The sequence below is a fragment of the Lycium barbarum genome, chromosome 9 (assembly GCF_019175385.1).
Source record: "Lycium barbarum isolate Lr01 chromosome 9, ASM1917538v2, whole genome shotgun sequence".
Classification (NCBI taxonomy): domain Eukaryota; kingdom Viridiplantae; phylum Streptophyta; class Magnoliopsida; order Solanales; family Solanaceae; genus Lycium; species Lycium barbarum.
The window spans coordinates 20,022,139-20,041,665 of NC_083345.1; the positions used below are offsets into that span (position 1 = coordinate 20,022,139).

The following is a 19,527-nucleotide window of genomic DNA, read 5'->3' on the forward strand; positions in this document are numbered from 1 at the left end:
CTTAGAGAAAATGTTAAAAATGGTCCCTTATGTTTGAGGATAAGTTCAAAAAGTCCCTTTGTATGCACTAATAATTTTGGTTTCTTAAGTTCACCAAGTTAACACTTATAGTATCCGTCAAATATTTAACAATTGATGTTCGTTCGATTTAACAAAAATAGTGGGAAAACTTTATTTAACCATACTGCCAAGAAAATCATATCAAAACTAAAATATTCAACAAAAAAAAAAAAATTGCAGCAGACACTAAAAAGATATAATTTTTTTTGCATAAACTACACCTGTAACACTATACCCTACAAATAAATCAAAATAGTAGAAACTAATTGTACCTCTAACTGTTAGTTCCGTCTCTAACAAACAGAGTATGGAGACTAAAAGTGTCAACTTTTTGCAGACTTAAGGGACCAAAAATATTAAATGCATACTTAAGGGATTATTTTATCACTTTCTCGAAAATCTTATAAAGATAATAAAGAGGTGACATGAAAAGAGCGAAGCCTCAGGTAGTCGACCGGACATTACAAAGATTCGAGACAGACCGAGCGAAGCGTCAGGTAAGTCCCACCATTGTTTTTTTTTTTTTTTGAAAAGAAAAATCTTAAATTTCTTGAAAGAACTCAACTATACGCACCATAATTGAATTGAGACTGTTCGAAGCTTGATTTCAATTATTATTTTCTCTATTTGAAGATTTTGAACTCCATGTTAATAGCCTGTTTGACCAAGTTTTTTTTGGAAGAAAATAAGTGTTTATGGGGGGAGTAGCACAAACTGTTTTGCAGAAGTTACAAAAGTAATTTTTCTCCGAAAGCACATTTGAGAAAATATATTTAGCAGCACTTTTTCAAAGTTTGGCAAAAAAAAAAAAAAAAAAAAGCAGTTTTTCTCCGAAACACTTTCAAGAAAATACATTTAGAAGCAGTTTTTTAAAAGTGCCAAACATATTAATTGCTGCTCAAAAGTGTTTTTTAATTAATTGGTCAAACACAATTTGCTTATAACCAAAATACTTTTTTGAAAAGCACTTTTCAAAATAAGTTGATTTTAGAAGCTTAGGCCAAATAGACTACAAATCTGTTGAAATATTTTGCTTGTCGATGTTGTAAGTTCTATGATTTAAAATTTTTGTATGGTTGAGTTGAGATTCTGTTCAGTTATCGATTAATATTATTCTGTGTTTTTGTGTACTTTGAATTTATTGATTTCTGCTTGTCGATGTCGTGTATTTATTAGAAGTACTCACATTTAGAACCATTTGCTATAAGATATAGTCTTTAAACCTTTCAAAGTTTAGCTTTTTATGTACATTTGTGTACGCAGCTTCTCTTTTGTTTAGCTACTGCTAGAGTTCTTTGGAGTTGTGGTATGCACCTTTTTGGTTCTTTCAAGCTTGATTGTCAAGTAGGAGTATTTACTATTTGCTGCATATTGGTAATTGCATAGTTTTGCACCAACTGCTATGTCCTTGGCTGTTGCGATCAATTAATCTTTTGAACACATATTTTTTAGTTAAAAGAAGTCCAAATAAAAAGCCTAATATGGCAGGGTCCAAAGTGACCGAACCAAACTGATAACTGAACAAACCGAATTAGCAAAAATCAAAAAAACAAAAGTGATATCGTTTCGGTTATTAGTGCACCAAATAAAAAATTGAAAACCGGTTAAATCAAATCGAAATTTCTAAAAACCGAACTGGACCAACCAATGCCCCGGTAATCAAGATTATTTAAAATAGTTGTCCCAGAATATTTGTCAGTTACAAAATCAAGATAAAATTAATTATTTTCTTACGTTTTCCCCTTAATATTAGTTGTTTTTGAAAATATACAATATTGATTGCAGATATAAAAATTATAAGTTTGAGGAGTTTAAACAAGTGATTATTGGTTGATATTGTTATTGTTTAAATACCAGTGAGATTAGTTTACCCTTATTCATGAAGAAAGCTAAGAGTAAATAATTCTTATTTATGATTTCTTCAGGGCATACAAAAGAGAAGCTACTAATATGGGACGAAGGTAGTACATGCCATAGCCAGAATTTCAGAGACAGAAATGCTAAGGGCAGCCATGTCAACAATCCTTCTTCCCCTTCAATCTTCACATTCTCTCAAGCACTTGTTCTTCCGAAAACCCCTTATCCAGTTTTTTTCTCAGCCAAGAAAGATTACAACTACTTCAAGACTGTTTTCGCTGAAACCTCTTGCAGTTTCATCTCCAATTAGGAACTATGTGGATGAAAAAATCGATCCCACATACTTATCTTGCTCAATGCCTCACAAGAATCCTCTCAAAGTGGCGGTTTTAGTTAGTGGCGGCGTCGATAGCAGCGTGGCTCTTCGGCTACTTCATGCTGCTGGACATTCTTGCACCGCTTTCTATCTCAAGATTTGGTTTCAGGTATATAATTTTACTACTTCTAGCCCAAATTAATTAGTCTTCGTTTAAGTTGCTATGCAGAGTTGAAGAATATGGATTGTTTAGTATTGTTCCCTCTCTTCCTATCCCTTTTGATAGATCAAATAATTGGAGTACCATCTTATAGAGTTAATGGTCAAAAACACACCTAAACTGTCACCTTTGCGTAGTTTCATACCCCAACTATTAATTGTTCCCTTTTCCTACTTGAACTATCACCATCTATGCGTTAAAACACACCTCGAAGCTGACTAGGCCAACTATCAGTTGTTCCCTTTTCCTACCTGAACTATCACCATCTACTCAGCTGACTAGGCCAACTATCAGTTGTTCCCTTTTCCTACCTGGACTATCACCATCTACTCACCTAGATGTGTTTTAATACATAGATGGTGATAGTTCAGGTAGGAAAAGGAACAACCGATAGTTGAGGTGTGAAACTCACGAAATAGTGATAGGTCAAGTGTGTTTTTGACGATTAACTCTATCTTATTAGCGGTAGTTTTAGATTTTTCTTAAGACTACCTTTCATAAACAAAATAGTACCTCGTTTCTCAGATAAATTATGTCAATCTGTAATACTACATAATTTAATACCAAAAATCAAATGATGTACTTATTATTAATTAAGAATCAAATGCTGTAACAGTTATGAAAGATTAAATTCGTAATACCCGCAAGGGTGGCTCAGTTGGTTGAGCATGGGGCTTTCATAATGGAGGTCTCAGGTTCGAAACTCCTTGCCTACGACAGCAAGGGATTTGCCTTCTGGGTCGAGCTCGTTGCGCGGGGCTTGCCTAGTGTGGGTTACCTCTCCTGTGTGGTTTGCGAGCTATTGCACAGGAGCTGGGTCTACCCTGTGCGCACCCGAAGGGTAGCGGCTGCGGGTTCCCATGTCATTAAAAAAAAAAAAAAAAAGAGATTAAATTTGTAATGAGAATTTTATGTTGCAGACCAACACTATTTTAACTATGTGATTTTTATACCGGGGTTAGTTTTCCTTATACCTTAAACAAAATGACCCCATAATCTTTTCAGTTTCAAGCAGTGTTAAACAATTATCAAGTGTATTGCCTTTTCTTTTGTAGGATGACTTTGAGAACTTTTGGTCTGAATGCCCATGGGAGGATGACTTGAAATATGCGAAGGCTGTTTGTGACCAGGTCAGTCTCTTTTCCTTGGTTAGTTTCTCTTTTTATGTATTGGTTTGGAACAGAATTTTGATACATTAGAGACCAGTGAAGAATTAAAATCTATTGTCAATGGACAAGATTATACAACTTCCTGGCCTGGCTGTGGAAAAAGGATAACCATACCAAATAGTTTAAATTAACATTCAATCGAGTGTTTTCAGACATGACACACTTGCACATAGTCCAGATTGTGGGTGATTGTTCTTTTTCCTGGTCTTGCATTAGTAATTTGATATTTCCCACTATGTTTCCATAAGCTCTTTTCACATTGATGGTTCCTGTTATGGAGGGAGGGAGGGGGTTTTCTTTTTCTTGCATTAGTTAGTTTGATATTTCCAATTAAGTTTCCACAACATCTTATTTTTGAACTTCTCAGGTTGATGTACCATTGGAAGTTGTCCATTTGACTGATGAATATTGGAATAATGTGGTATGTTTCTGGTTACTCTTCAGCTGCTTTAATTACACATTTTTCCAGCCTTGTCTCATGAATGAAACTTTATTTACCATAGATTGGGTTTTTATACAAAGGTTTCTTTATGTGGTGCTATATAAAGATAAGCAGGGGGATATTGATGAAAGCTTGGTCATAATTTTAGTTTGTTTTTTGATTAGTAAGTTTTCCATGTTTAGGTGTCATATATCATTGAGGAGTACAAATGTGGCAGGACTCCAAATCCAGATGTCCTTTGTAATACTAGAATAAAATTTGGTGAGTCATCTTATACGAAAAGCAATCCATGATTCTTTAGTTTCGTTTGCCTGAAAGTGGCAAATTTATTTCAGGTGCTTTTATGGATGCCATTAGTGGAATGGAATTTGACTTTGTTGCTTCAGGACATTATGCAAAGATTGTCCACACATCTACTGAGCAGCTGGACGAACCTTCTGTCTTGGAATTGTCAAAAGATATGGTGTGTATTTAATATTCATATATGTTTAGAGCCTAGCGCCATATTTCTTTTGTAAAGTTTGATATGTTTACTTGACAAGGGAATATCTTGAAGAAGAGTAGTGGAAAAGAATCTTGCGTCATTGTAGGTAAAAGGATGAACATATGGTAAATTGAATAGACTAAGGCAGATATGCATGGTTAATTAAACATTACTGTCCTACAAAAAGTAATTCCTTTTGTGCGAGACATAGGCATTTAGCAATTGAGGATATAAAGTTTGATTTAACACCTTCATAACCCACCCAACCCCTGGTGCTTTTAACAAAAATTTATTCTTTGATCTTTTCATCGATATTTTCCACGACTGTCTGTGTAATTCTTTCAATTAAGTTTGGTATGTTTCTTGGGATATTTTTACATTTGGTCTTATCTTGAAAATATAGTAAATGTAATGAAGCACCTCATTAAGAAAAGATTTATCTCATAATGAAATTGTAATGTAGATCTCCAAATTATGCTAAAGCTCAGATGAATAAAACAACCAAAGCGAATATATTGTTCTGTTAAAGGTTCATATGCAGTATCAATACTGCTCCAAGAATGAACCTTAACTAGGAGTTCATCATTTTTTTATGACAGAAGAAGTGGTTTAATTTTCCTTATCAAAACAAAGAAAAAGAAAAAAGAAGAAGAAAGAAGTGGTTTAATTTGTCACTCCTTAATTCCTGATTTGCTAAGAGTTGTATAACTTACACCTTTCCTAAGCACACCAGAAGCATTACAAGGGTATAAAAATAATTTTAATATATTTTTGTTTGGTTTGATATGTACATTTCCACACTTCCACTGAATTCCTTCTCTAAATAAAGAAAAAACTTTCTTGATTTAGTGAAAAAACAAACAAATGAAAAAATGGTTTGACTTGGGCAGGTTGGGCAATGATCTACCGTTTTGCCCAAATTGGCCACATGTCCAAATCCATCTTGATTCAAGTGAATTTTGGACGGGATAAATCATGAGCCATTTGTTGACTCAACCCTTTTTGACCGGCCTAAATTTAGCCCAACCTTCCTATTTGACACCCCTAAGTTTGTGAGTGTAGCATGCTTTGCAAGTGATGTCCAATTTTAATCGAAAACTTGGATTGAAAGACTCCTCAAAATCTCCTGTCTATTTGTGGGGTACTTGATTCTTTACAGATTATCATGTCTTCCTTAGTCTAACTAACAGTAACATTAAACAACGTATGAGTGACATTCTTTGAAGTTTTATTTTCTAAATTCAGTTTTTATGTATTTTGGAAGTTTTATCTATAAAAGCAACTTCTGTACTCTAAAATTCATGATGTTTGTGCTAGCTTTTTGCTTTATTTGATATTCCTAGAATTCTAAACACATCCTTGCCCCTGAGTTTTTTCATTCTTTTTTTTTTTTGGGTCAATCCGGTTGATTTCTTATGTCAGCAGTGGTGCTGTTTCAGGTCAAGGACCAAACCTACTTTCTTTCTCATCTCTCACAGGCTCAGCTTAAACGACTTGTATTCCCACTTGGATGTATCCAAAAGGTGAGGTGAGACTGTTGTCTTTGCACTTATCACTTCTTTACAATCATAATCAAATATTAAGTCGTTGAGAGTGAATCTATCTTTATCCTCCTTCCTTCTGGGACGTGATTGTTTAAAAAAGTTCTAGTCTTCATTGAGGCTGAATTGCTCTTAATCTTTCATCACATATCTTCAGGATGAAGTTCGCATGCTTGCTAAGTCATTTAATCTACCAAACCAAGACAGGAAGGATTCACAAGGAATATGTTTTCTTGGAAAGGTCTGTTTTACCAGCACATTTGTCAGCTACATGAATTTTTTGTTTTTTGGAATAAGGTGTTGTTTGGTCAATAGTAACTCAAATAAGTTACTTATTAACTTGTTTAACTATGCTGCTGGTAAGTTGTAATCAGTTAACTGGCTCTCTTAACCATGACTCGTGAGTATCATTTGCTAAAAATAACAATGTATGAGCTTTCCGGAGTAGTTGCAGCAGACAGTAATTGTCTATGCAAAATGGGTGGGACTTACAATGTTTTTGCTATATTTAAGACCATTTTATATCAAGATGCCAGTGCCAAGTGCCAATGCTGTATCCTAGGGGTGAAGTGGGTGTTACCAAGATCAACTCTAGAACTCCTATGCAACTGGAAAGGAATTGGAAGAAGGAAGGCGAAGGAAGATTGGTGGCAGTCCATTCCAGCTTGTATTTGGTGGTCAATTTGGAAGGAAAGAAACTCAAGACAATTTGAAGATAAAGCTAACTCCATCCAGATAGTTAAAATGAAGTGTCTTAGTTTCATTTATTTTTGGTGTAAACAAGATATAGTGGGAGAAGTAGGTGATTTGGTAGATTTTCTAGGCAATGTGTAAATTATAACTAGCATCATTACCTCCTGGCCACTGTTTTTGGTGGCTTTACCTGTAAAGTTTCACATCAGCATTCAAAAAAATGCTGATACTTTTGGATGGAATACAAATGTTACCTTATTCAAAAAAAAAAAAAAAAGGATGTGGAGGTTCATATTTTCCATCCACCAGTACAAGTAATATAAGTATATTCATAACCATGACTAGCTCTATATTCAAAACTTCATCTTTTGTGTAGAGGGTCTACACAACAAATATATATATATATATATATATCCGATGCTAGATGCAGAGGCGCATAATAGATTGATATGAACATCATGAGCTGTCCCGTAATAAAACCAGTTGTTGCTGTTACCTTCTTCTCGGTTCCTTCTTCCATAACTAGAGCTCGGAGAAGGAAGAGATAAGAGGGCCCTATGGAGAATGTGGTCAGAAATCCATAATAGAGTCCGACCACAACGACCGAATTGATTATCTTCATGCATAAGGATACTAGATTACCTAGTCGAAAAGATTGAAAAATCATCACAAACCTCCTATATATATATATATGTTTTAACCAGACTCATTTTGTAGCTATACACTTTCTTAAATTCTGTTAGATTTTGCACACTTCTCTGAAAAGCTTAAGATTTGTTCTAATTTCTGTAAAAATTCAGTTGTCCCCAGAGATCTCAGTGTCACTTCCATTTGGAATTTCAGATAAAATTCAGTGAATTTGTTGCTAGACACATTGGAGAATCAGAAGGTGTTATATTGGAAGCAGAGAGTGGAGATTATCTCGGAAACCATCGCGGCTTTTGGTTCTATACTATTGGCCAACGCCAAGGTTTACGTCTTCCCGGAGGGCCCTGGTATGCGGCTACGAGCTCTTTCTTAATATATGTACTAGCTGTGGTCTCAAGTGGTTAAGCAATTTGATTATCTTATATTCAACTGTTTTTGGTAGTGTTATTAACTGCCTACTGCAAATGGCTATACTTGATCTTCAACAAGATGATAGTTGCCATAATCCACACTAAACAGATAACAAAATGCTGCATCTTATGGTCCTGGCCTTCATGACATTAGGACCTCTTGAGCAATTATAGTCATCAATACGAATATGTGTCAATCTTTTCCATTTGTCTTTAAATGTGCTGATTAAAAATTTGGATTACTTTGTAGGTATGTTGTGGAGAAGGATATTAGAAACAATGTTGTCTATGTATCAAGAAATTATTTTTCCGTTGACAAGAAAAGACGGCTATTTCGTGTTGGATCCTTGAAATGGCTCAGTGGTTTACTTCCTAGTCAAATCAATGAGCTTGAATGCAAGGTAAATCTTTCCTTTTCTCCCCATTTTAATTTTTCCTTAAACATAAGTTGAATGACACTTTTATACTTATCTAAGAAAGTCCAACATGAGCTTAGGTTGTAAAGAACAAATGTTAAGATGTACATGACATAGCACACAAGTGAAATAAGAGGTTGAGTTTCTTGGATTTTCGTTGTTCTCTTACCTGATTATTTTATTTTGGGAGCACTCTGTCATACTTTAAGTTTTGCATTGTGAGCTTGGTAACACTAGAATTTCAGAGTGATACGGTGTTTGGTGTACAAGCAAATGCTCATTTACAATTGTTCTGTAGGTTCGTCATGGTCCCGGTTTTTACAACTGCAGCTTGGTCATGGAAGTTGATGAACATGGCCAGGAAGTTGCAGTTGTCCGGTTATCTGAAGATGATCAGGGTTTGGCAGCTGGACAGTTTGCGGCCTTTTACGATGGAAGGACTTGTATTGGTTCTGGCATAATACTGGAGTCATGGGATGATCAGGGATATCCTATTTGTGAGAGGGCTCTTGAAATTGCTCGAATGGAAGATAAATCCAAGCTCGGGAAACCAGTAAAGATAATGGTAAAACCAGAGCCTAGTGTTGCTACAATCTGATTATGACTACCAAGCAAAGCTTTATGTGGAACTGCTATGCTGGAATTGCTTTCAACACGAGAGATTTCTCAACAATGAGATTTCTCCAGATTTGGAATCCATTGAATTGACTGCGATAGTTTGAAGAAAAGCAGTTACAAAGTGTTCTAGGCTCTATACGTGTGAACTCTTGAAATTTATGAAGATTTATCAGGAGGGGTATTGAATTTTGCACCGGGACTGGACTGGTAGGTTGATCTTCAGTTGTGGAGGAATTATTATTGATCTTTGGTGATATCTATTTCCCAAGATTTAGTGGGAGCTTGAGAGGCATTGGTTAAATGAAGCAGCTTCATTTTTCATGATAAATAGACCAGTTGCTTCCTGTCATTTAGTAGTAGTATCCCTTTTTTTTTGGGGTGGGGGGGTGGGGGGGTGGGGGGGTGGGGGTTTATAGTGATAAAAGCACAATGAAATTAAAATAAACTAGGTGTCCCTCTTCTCTTTCTCTTACTATTTTGATAGAGGAGACAGCCCACACCTTTCCAAATTTGTAATAGTTTGACCCTTGCAGTCAAACTTTGTAGTATTTCCCAGTTCCCATTCGTTGGGCCAAAAACTTTTTTTTTTTAAAATTCTATTGTTACATGAACACAGTATTCCAGCTCCAGTTCATCTCTCTTGCTCTCCGTGTGTCAGTTGAATTTTGTAGAATCAAGCTCAAAATGACAATATAAAGATAAAAGTAAGAAATACAATATAACAGAACTTTCTTTCTTTCTTTCAAGTGTTTCAACATACTCTTTTTATAGGGATACATTGAAACATCAAATGGTAATATGAAATTTAACCATTGACATCATGGGGAAGATCATATTCATGAGTGAGGTTGTGGGGTTGTGGCCGGGTGGGAGATTGTGATTGAGGTCATGGAGCTGTGGAAGTTGATTATTAGAGAGATGGACATTCGCACTAATTGACATATTTCATAATACTCGACAAGTTTTTAAAATTATCAATCCATATTAATATATGCTCTGTGATTTGGTTCCTTTCCATTTCTCTTCTCTTTATTTTTTTCAAGTTCTTGTTTGGATCGAGGGCACATGTCATATCTAAAATTAATGGTTGAGATTTAATTAACTAAAGCAAAGTCCTAATTGTTGTTAAAATAGTTCATTACTTTCATATATTTGCTCTCGAATATTTTTTACAATCTATAAATCTAGCTGTACATTATATTTTTCTATATATATTATAACTGATCTTTCTTGCTTTGAATAAATTTTTGTCGTGCATCGTTTTTTTTTTTTTGGACTACTTTTTCCCATTCCTCATATATTTAGCTTTAGTATCTCCTAGAAAAGAGCTAAACAAAAAATTTAAAAGTGTGGCCTGACATTTCCTGTTTTAGGAGCAATTTAATTCAAGCACTCAACTTCAAACTCTCTATTACTCCCCAAGTGATTTTTAATTGTTAAAAAGCTTTTTTTAACATCATCATTGCATAAAGCTTAATCTAAAAGAGTTTTGCTTTACAACTTCACATATGAGCAGTCCAAAATGTGAAAGGGGTTTTTCTTTAATTTATCCTCACTCATGATCAATAGTGTTTTTGTTTATCAATATACAAAACTCGAACTTTTAATAACATATTTTCCCTCCGTCTCAATTTATGTAACACCATTTGACTAGACACGAAATTTAAGAAAGAAAAGATTTTTTTTGAATTTTGTGATCCAAAATAAGCCTTAGATATTTGTATGGCGGTAAATCGTATCATAAAGTTAAATTATTTTTAAATATAGAAATATGACATTATTTTTTAGATAGCTTTAAAAGAAAAATAAGTCACATAAGTTGAGACGGGGGAGTAGAAAAAATATCTTACCAAAAACACATACTACAGAAATACTATTTTTGTAGATTATTGATGGTAGAGGCGTTGTTAGCAAAAGTTTAATTAATTCGATGAGAAAGAGTGCTCCAGCTTTGCAGAGAGTGGTAGTACTACTAGTATACCCCACTAGCACAGCAAAACTCCAAAATCCATAGCCCCATTTATGCTTTTCACCTTATATTAGTTACACTACTTATGTGAGGCCCGTGCTAAGCCCGGGCCCAAACTCAAGATATAAAAGTAGATATTTTAATTAAAAAAATATAATCTGTGTTAGTAGAAGTGTACAACAACAACAACAACAACAACCATATACCCATTGTAGTCCCACAAGTGGGTAATTATATAAAAGCAAAATTTTCATTCCACTGCTTTAATATTTTAACTTCCATTTTGATAAAATTATTTACCTCAAATCAAATGCGGAGCCAGAATTTGACATTTATAACTTATGTATCCTAATTTTCTGAAGTTATTTAGTTCTAAATAAATAATCTATACATAGTTAATGAACTTTTAAGACAAATACATAATTTAACTTGTGCAGCGGATGGAGCTGCTCCTCTCTTAATTAGGGATTAGGGGTTCGAACATGGATATGGAAAAAATCTTTGGAGGAAGCGTTCCCTCCGAATAGGCGCGATACAGTGCTAATTATCTACATTAATTGGGCTTAAATGCGGATATCGAGCACGAACCAGAAAATCAAAGAACATGAAAAATGAGGTAGAAGGTTCGATAGCTTTTGAAAAGTAGACCTTAAAAATAAAAAATAAAAAAATTGACTTAAATAAATAAGATTAGGACCTAAAAGTAATTAATTAATTTTTTTTAAAAGAATTAGAAATTATTGTGAGGACTACAAAAGTCCCCAGGTTCGATAGCTTTTGAAAAGTAAACCTTAAAAATAAAAAATAAAAAAATTTACTTAAATAAATAAAATTAGAACATAAAAATAATTAATTAAAATTTTTTTAAAAATTTGGGAAACTCTTGTGAGGACTACAAAAGTCCTCACATTCCCTCTTATATTATATAGTAATATACATCCCCACACCCACTGACCCACATATACATGCATACACCAAGATTCCAAATTTTCACACCTAACCATTTTATCTTTTTTCCTATTTTGTCCTACATGATGAAATTATTGCTACTGTATTGATAAAAGATACTCCCTCCGTCTCAATTTAAAGTGTCTGAATTTAATTGGACACAAAGTTTAAGGAATAAAAAAAAAATTGAATCTTGTAGTCCTCAAGTAAAGATGTGTAATGTACTAAAATGTCTTTTGTAACTTGCGATTTTAAATTTTATATCAACTGCCTCCGTTCACTTTTACTTGTTCAATTTAGTAAAGATATATTTTAACTTTTACTTGTTACTTTTAGCATACCAAGAGAAAATCATTCTTTTTTCATGTTTTACGCACCCTTAACATTAATTGCATATTCCTCAAATCATTTTCCACGATTTAAACTGACAACAACAACATATCCAATGAAATCCCACAAAGTGAGTCACACAGACCTTATATCTACCTTGGGAGGTAGAGAACAATTAATATGGATTTTATGATAAAATGCTCATATCAATTACATATTATTTTTTAAAGAATGTGCAAAGTCCAAATTGAAAAATTAGTAAAAGTAAAAGTGAACGGAGGGAGTATAAGTTTGAATTGTCTTACTGAATATAAAAAAAGAAACTTTTTAAAACAAAACAACACTAGTTGCCATGGCAGAACTTGGCAGTATCTCATTTGTCATCATTGTCCCATACACAATAATTTCACCGTCACATAGTCACACACAACTCACACTCTTAGTGATCTATGTATATTTCTTTCTTTCACCTATGTCATTGCTCTTTCTCACTTTCACCGGATTTTGAACGTCCTATACGTAAGTATAATGTCCGTTAAACAGTTTTTTCTATCATGATTTCCACTTCTAGGAACTTGCTACTACATGCATGGACAGATTGCTGCTCCACTTGATGTCTTGGAAATGGGTTTTTAGTTTTCTTCTTGATTGTATCGAACTTACTTTATATTCATATGTTTCCTTAGCTTCCCCTGTTTGGTCAAGAATGAGAAAACAAAAGAATATGGTAAACTGAGAGAGATCCTAAAGCTTTGATTTGTTTCCCTTTAAGCACTGTTGACTTTCTCTATTAGATATAAGTACTAATTTGTGCGTGAAGAACATTCTTTTATTACTCAGCCTCTGTTTCTTTAATCTTTATTATTCCCTCCATTTCAATTTGTTTGTCTGGTTTTGACTTGGCACAGAGTAGAATGCAAAGAAACTTTTGAATCTTGTAATCTTGAATTAAAGATACGTAGAATGTACCAAAACTCTCTTTATTCTTGTAGTCTTAAACATGTCACGTGGAAAGTTGTACTAATAAAAGAGTTGCTAAAAAAGGACGGAAGCATTCTTTTTGAAACGGACTAAAAAAGAAAATAAGACAAAATAAATTGAAAATGAAGGACTAATATGCATGTAGCTGAATTAATGCAGATTGTTGAGCCTCTGAATCCCTACAAACTCTACTCATTATAAGTATTTCTACACCCTCTATGGATGTATACCAGAATGGTAACGACTCTTGTAGTAGTATGGCGGAATTGGAAGATATTGATTTCTTGAGGCCAAGAAATTTGAACATGGAGAGGAAGGGCTCACTTGGTGAGAGGTCCTTTAGTGAAGCTCAAATTGGGTTCTCTCCTTATCCCCCTTCTAGAGCTGAATTTGATGTAGTCTATTCACCAGCAAAATGGTCTGGATTTACCACTCCAAGGTCACCTTTTGCGTCTGATCCACATCCGATGATTGCTGAGGCTTGGGAAGCGTTGAGACATTCCTTGGTGCACTTTCGCGGGCGTCCTGTTGGAACAATTGCTGCATTAGATAGTTCAGACGAAAAGCTTAATTACGATCAGGTGAAGCCATTGATAATATCATCCTATGTATGTTGAGCACTCGAATTTTCATTTCTACTTGCATCATTGCCTTGTCATTGCAAATTAAATTATGGATCAGTAGGTGGTGGATTAGCTTTTGGTTGGTTTGATCACTGCCTTATATATTAGAGTCCAAGTAGAGGAAAATGAATCTAGATGTGACGTATAGCGTACATCAACTAGTTTAGGACTGAGACATAGTCGATTAACTGAAGCTTGTGTATGGGTAATACTTTATTGTCTGCTACTTAAGTTTGGGTTCGCTAAATTGACATTCATATACTTTGCTTTTCTGTAGAATTACAGTTAATCAGGCAATGTTCATTTACAGTTTGATAAGTTCCCTTGTAGAAAATAGTCTGATCTAATAATTTTATGTGACATAATAGGAAAAGGCTTAATACCTGCAGTTTGTATATTTGTCCTCTTCACTATAAGTAATAAAGTCTGATCAATTTTACATTTGAGAACCATATGCAATAGTTCTGTGATGGGATATCTGTTCTAATGTCTGGTTTGCTTCAAATTAGGATCAGGGAATCCAGAGTTCAGCCAGCTGTATCACTTGTGTTTCTAGTCTGTTGAGTTTGATTTCCTTCTCCTAGCAGCCAATGAGTGAGGGCAGTGTTTCTCCTCATCCAATTAAAAAGGATCAATGTTTGTATTAATACATGTGCTTCTTGAGCTAACTGCTGCGTACTCATTGCATTTTCTTTGGCACTGTGCAAACGGCCTATTTAAATTTTGGAATAAATAATCTCCAATCTAGCTGCCATCCAATTGCATGATACAGGAGGAAGTTCTTATGTAAAGATTATGGTCCAATGAACATTTTACATATGTTATTATGCTAGATTCCTTTTCGAAGTGCTTAAATAAACAAGACTGATCTCATTTGGTATTTATGACATTCTGAAAGGGTAATTGTATCGATGGCCAGTTTAATCTGTACTGAGGTCACATTCTCTCATGCTCAAGATGTTTACTAACGTTCATCTGTACCTCCAGGTGTTTGTCAGAGATTTCGTTCCAAGTGCATTGGCTTTTTTAATGAACGGGGAACCTGAAATAGTAAAAAATTTCATCTTGAAAACTCTTCGTCTTCAGTCGTGGGAGAAAAAGATAGATCGCTTCCAATTAGGAGAGGGTGTAATGCCAGCTAGTTTCAAAGTGCTCCATGATCCAGTCAGGAATACAGAGACATTAATGGCAGATTTTGGTGAGAGTGCGATAGGAAGAGTGGCTCCTATTGATTCTGGATTTTGGTGGATTATATTACTTCGAGCATATACAAAATCTACAGGGGATACTTCCTTGTCTCAGATGCCTGAATGCCAGAAGGGTATGCGCCTGATACTTAGTTTATGCCTTTCAGAGGGCTTTGACACATTACCAACTCTTCTTTGTGCTGATGGATGCTGTATGATTGATCGTAGAATGGTGAGTTTTCCTGCTGTCGTACATAATTGTAGTGATATGCACTCACTTTGCGTTTATGAGCTTGATATATTAATATGTTATATGAATTCACGTGCATTCCTCTTCCATATAGACATGACTTCATGTTGGCAGGCTTGTGATTTTCATATCATCATGACTTTAGCGCATGCTGTTTTTAGTTCTTAGAGTTGTTAGCTAATTGGATTTTCATTCTCCATTTCTACTTACTGTATCTTTATTTTGTTATCAGAATTTGTGATTTTTGTTGTCAGACTAAGCCATGTAGACTCTTGCAGACTTAACATTGAAGAAAGTGCACTGCAAAATTCTTAGGTCTGTTTCAAAGATAGGTTTCTTACAGCCGTACAAAATGTCTGTTAATGCGGCATGAAAATCTGAAGTCGTGCGGGAAAAAAAACTTAAGAAACAACAGCTACTACCTTAGTGGGAGCAAAATTCATAAAACAATATCATCGTTTCCCTATGTACTGCCCTATTTGTTGGGCTAAATTCCCATTCTCCAGAAATATGAATGAATTTCTTCAAAAGACACGAGCTTCATCTGTGTGGCTAAATTCTGTGTTCATGCAGGCATTTTACTTAAGCTCAATCCATTCAAATCTACTGAGTTGCTTGATTGGTTATATAAAAAGTCTTATGTAAACAAATATGCCTTGTGTAATAGTACCATTTAGAATTGGCTATTTGAGAATTAGGATAGGAGCCTATCTGCTTCTAGAATTTGTCCTTCATGTCAAAATTGGGAAAATGCAAGTCATCATTTGGATCCAATTGTTCTTGCAATGGAATTAAAAGCGATATCCATGGGCCTTCGAGGTTTTAGTACTTGCCGGAAATGGGAAACCAATTAACAATAAACTACAATCAGCTGAGTGTATGACCAACATTGTATATGTTTGAAGGCACTATTGCATACCATCACACATACAAGTTCCACCTTCCTGAATTATATTTTAATCTAGAGAAGTGAAGGTATCCCCTTCTGGAATCTCCTTATGGTTTTTGGTTGTAAGTATATCATTCTCCTTCTCTCCCTCTTACTCAGATAAACCTGGCATGTTCTGAGCAGAACTTACAATCACTTTTTTACTGCAACTAAAACAATTTGCTCTTCCTTATTAGTGTGCTTACGATAAGTATGCATTTGTTTCACTGACTATATTGTGGTACATGAACATTGTCAGGGTGTTTATGGATACCCAATAGAGATACAAGCACTATTCTTTATGGCCTTAAGATGTGCACTTCTCTTACTCAAGCATGACGCTGAAGGGAAGGAGTTCATAGAACGAATTGTAAAGAGACTGCACGCGCTGAGCTATCACATGAGAACCTACTTTTGGCTCGATCTGAAACAGGTTAATGACATATACAGATACAAAACTGAAGAATATTCCCACACAGCAGTCAACAAGTTTAATGTCATCCCGGATTCTCTTCCAGAATGGGTTTTTGATTTTATGCCACTTCATGGAGGTTATTTCATTGGAAATGTTGGCCCTTCAAATATGGATTTCCGATGGTTCTGCTTGGGAAATTGTATTGCAATTTTATCTTGCTTAGCGACCCCTGAACAGGAAACTAAGATCATGGATCTCATCGAGTCACGTTGGGATGAACTGGTTGGAGAAATGCCTTTGAAAGTTTGTTATCCAGCTATAGAGGGTCATGATTGGCGGCTTGTAACAGGATGTGATCCAAAAAATACTAGATGGAGCTACCATAACGGAGGTTCATGGCCAGGTATCAATTGAATTACTAGTGTTCCTTGGTGGACAGTGAAGTGTGAAATGAAATAATGAAGAACGTTTCCTAAGATTGTAGCTCACTGTTTAATTTAATCCTGTTTGGGAAACAGTGTAATTAGTTCGGATAATATTTATTCTATTTTCCTATGACACCGTACTGAGAACATTGAAACAGCTTAAGCCAGCTATTTGTTTCTCTTACCAACACTTCCTTGTCATGTATGTACTGCTCAGCTCGTTAATATGCAAGTTTGAGGTAGTATTTGTCCTTGTATGGCTTAGCTTGAACCTTTTTTATGGAACCTTATTCAGGTAACATAAGAATTATTTACAGCTGAATAGTCATGAAAAAGGTACTAATGTGTCACATGTAATCTTTGGCAGTCTAGTGTAAATTTTTCTAATCTTGCATAATGCTATGCTTATATTTATTTGTGTTTGGTGGCAGTACTTTTATGGCTCCTCACAGCGGCTTGTATCAAAACTGGACGCCCCCAGATTGCAAGGCGTGCCATTGAACTTGCTGAAACAAGGTTGTCCAAGGATGGGTGGCCTGAATATTACGATGGAAAACTTGGCCGATTCATTGGGAAGCAAGCTCGGAAATACCAAACATGGTCAATTGCTGGCTACTTGGTGGCAAAGATGATGCTTGAAGATCCATCCCATGTGGGAATGGTTGCACTTGAGGAAGACAAGCAGCTGATGAAGCCTGTCTTGAAAAGATCAAATTCGTTTTGATTGTTATATCGAATTTCCTTCTTAGCTTTTATTTATCTCATCACATCCAAAATGTGGAGGGATATGAATGAAGCGCCTGCATCAAGCAGAAAGAACAAAAGGAAAAGAAGAAAGCAGGAAAGGTCTTGTAGGGAAGTTACAAGTAAGAATCTCGTAAAACGCCACCAGTTTGTCTTACTCTCTGATTCTTTCCTGCACACCTTGTACTTCTTCCGTTCTTCCGGAACTTAATTTAGCATCAGGTTCAACAATCTACTTCTGATATGATTGCAGACGCATTGAGATGTAGCTCTTAACATGGTTTACTTTGTCAGCACTAACTTACTTAGACGTACTTACATTTGCACAAGCTTATTATTTTCTTAACCATCATTCAACACCAATGAACGATTAATGATGCTGGTTTAGACATCAGCTTTGGTGCATATTGTTTAGTAACGTTTTGAACAACCTAATGCATCTTTTCCCTTTCCCCCTTCCTCTCTGGACTATCATGTTACAACTGAACTGCATTTCTCTCCTAAGGAATTACGAGGTTTGTGGATTTCAGTATAGAGGCTCTCACTTGTACTGACTTGTAAAGCAAAGTACACTTAATAGAACTGCATAGATGGATCGCCTATCATGATGATTCATGCAACTTTCATTTCTTTTAGCCCTAAGTAAATGTAACAAACTATATGCTAGCTTCTGTTGGGCGTGATGTGCACTAACACTTGCTTTCATGATTTTTGGATTCCCCAGTCCTTATTTACCGCAGAACTTTGGATATTTCCATATTTCAATTCCAAGTAATGCTTAGTTTCTATTTCAGGGCCAAATACATTGGTAGCCTCTTAAACTTGGCATGAACTCTCAGTTAGACACCTAAAATGGAATTTATCTATTAAAATTGGTGATTTTAAGTGCCTTTGTAAACAGAGCGATTGAGTGTCAAATGTTCCAGGAATCTAGTTTTGTGTTATTAACCTTACTTTTATCTGTTACACAAATAGTTGTGCAGACAAATAGTGGTATTTCAGAAAACGAAGAAAGTGTCAGATTTTAAAATCAAAGGCTACTCAACTAGTCATCACTTATAAATAATCTTAACATAAAATTAGTTGGAGGAAAAAAAAAAAAAAAAAGACTAAACACAGGCACACAGCAAGACTGAAGAAACTATGAAACTTCTATGCAAAGTACATATATTTAGAGAGAAGATGGATAACTGTATATTGTATTGATATACCAAAGTTTAAATACAAGTCTTCCTAAGACTAAGAGTACTTGTATCAGGAAACTTATTCAAATCAAAACTAGTGAGTAGTGACTAGCTAAATAATAACTCTAAACTGAGAGACAACTATAGATGTCTATCTAATCTAAAGTATAAACACAAAAAATAAATACTAATTCTCGGGTGACCTCCATCTTTTCTGATGTATCTTCAGATAATCTTTCGACTTCTTTTGCTTCATACGTCCAATTTTTTCCAATTTGAGATCAACTTTCAGCAAAACTGAAGCTTTCAGTTTTAGTTTTGGCAAAAAACGATCATAACAAGTAGGAGTATACGAGGAGCGTGTTAAACTAGGAGTATCTAATTCAATACCAGTAAGGTTAATGCAGCCCTCTAGTAAAAGGCACTCGAGCGATCACTTGAAATCTTCAATTTCTTCAATGCTGTGCAACTGAATAAGTACAAGGCTTCAAGATTGGGTAGACTTGCACAAATGTTCTTTAGGTCTTGGTCAGTGACACCCATAGATAAGTACAAACTTTTCAAGGCATTGCAATCAGTTAGTATAAGTACTTCAGGACTACTCAACATGTGAAGATTTTCAAGATTAGGTGCTACTATATCAACCATCTTGATTTCACTAGAAAGTTT

The 19,527-nt window shown here is 35.0% G+C and overlaps 2 protein-coding genes across 4 annotated transcripts; both read left to right on the plus strand.

Moving 5' to 3' along the window:
- Positions 1-439: 439 nt before the first annotated feature.
- Positions 440-9,503, plus strand: LOC132609600 (uncharacterized). Of its 2 annotated transcripts, XM_060323662.1 has the most exons (11): positions 440-557; positions 1,986-2,402; positions 3,509-3,583; positions 3,990-4,043; positions 4,247-4,325; positions 4,400-4,527; positions 5,988-6,071; positions 6,247-6,330; positions 7,626-7,777; positions 8,091-8,241; positions 8,555-9,503. In XM_060323662.1, the coding sequence occupies exons 2-11, from the start codon at positions 2,058-2,060 to the stop codon at positions 8,852-8,854; spliced, it is 1,452 nt and encodes a 483-aa protein (XP_060179645.1). In that variant the 5' UTR covers positions 440-557; positions 1,986-2,057; the 3' UTR covers positions 8,855-9,503. The 2 variants fall into 2 exon arrangements, with proteins under 2 accessions (XP_060179645.1, XP_060179646.1); XM_060323663.1 differs by lacking the exons at positions 7,626-7,777; positions 8,091-8,241; positions 8,555-9,503 and adding an exon at positions 6,603-7,123.
- A 2,978-nt stretch (positions 9,504-12,481) lies between these two features.
- Positions 12,482-18,068, plus strand: LOC132610340 (probable alkaline/neutral invertase B). 2 transcript variants are annotated; one of them, XM_060324639.1, is made up of 5 exons: positions 12,482-12,640; positions 13,262-13,683; positions 14,713-15,144; positions 16,350-16,908; positions 17,362-18,068. In XM_060324639.1, the coding sequence occupies exons 2-5, from the start codon at positions 13,321-13,323 to the stop codon at positions 17,652-17,654; spliced, it is 1,647 nt and encodes a 548-aa protein (XP_060180622.1). In that variant the 5' UTR covers positions 12,482-12,640; positions 13,262-13,320; the 3' UTR covers positions 17,655-18,068. The 2 variants fall into 2 exon arrangements, with proteins under 2 accessions (XP_060180622.1, XP_060180623.1); XM_060324640.1 differs by having other exon boundaries at positions 12,488-12,640; positions 13,248-13,683.
- Positions 18,069-19,527: the final 1,459 nt, after the last annotated feature.

Excerpts from the sequence above, each read along its gene's own strand:
- LOC132609600 (XM_060323662.1), top strand. The coding sequence starts at position 2,058 with ATGCTAAGGGCAGCCATGTCAACAATCCTTCTTCCCCTTCAATCTTCA. Across the intron at positions 2,403-3,508 it reads ATCTCAAGATTTGGTTTCAG|GATGACTTTGAGAACTTTTG; the intron begins GTATATAATTTT and ends TTTCTTTTGTAG. Across the intron at positions 7,778-8,090 it reads CGTCTTCCCGGAGGGCCCTG|GTATGTTGTGGAGAAGGATA; the intron begins GTATGCGGCTAC and ends ATTACTTTGTAG.
- LOC132610340 (XM_060324639.1), top strand. The coding sequence starts at position 13,321 with ATGGATGTATACCAGAATGGTAACGACTCTTGTAGTAGTATGGCGGAA. Across the intron at positions 13,684-14,712 it reads AAAAGCTTAATTACGATCAG|GTGTTTGTCAGAGATTTCGT; the intron begins GTGAAGCCATTG and ends CTGTACCTCCAG. Across the intron at positions 15,145-16,349 it reads GTATGATTGATCGTAGAATG|GGTGTTTATGGATACCCAAT; the intron begins GTGAGTTTTCCT and ends GAACATTGTCAG.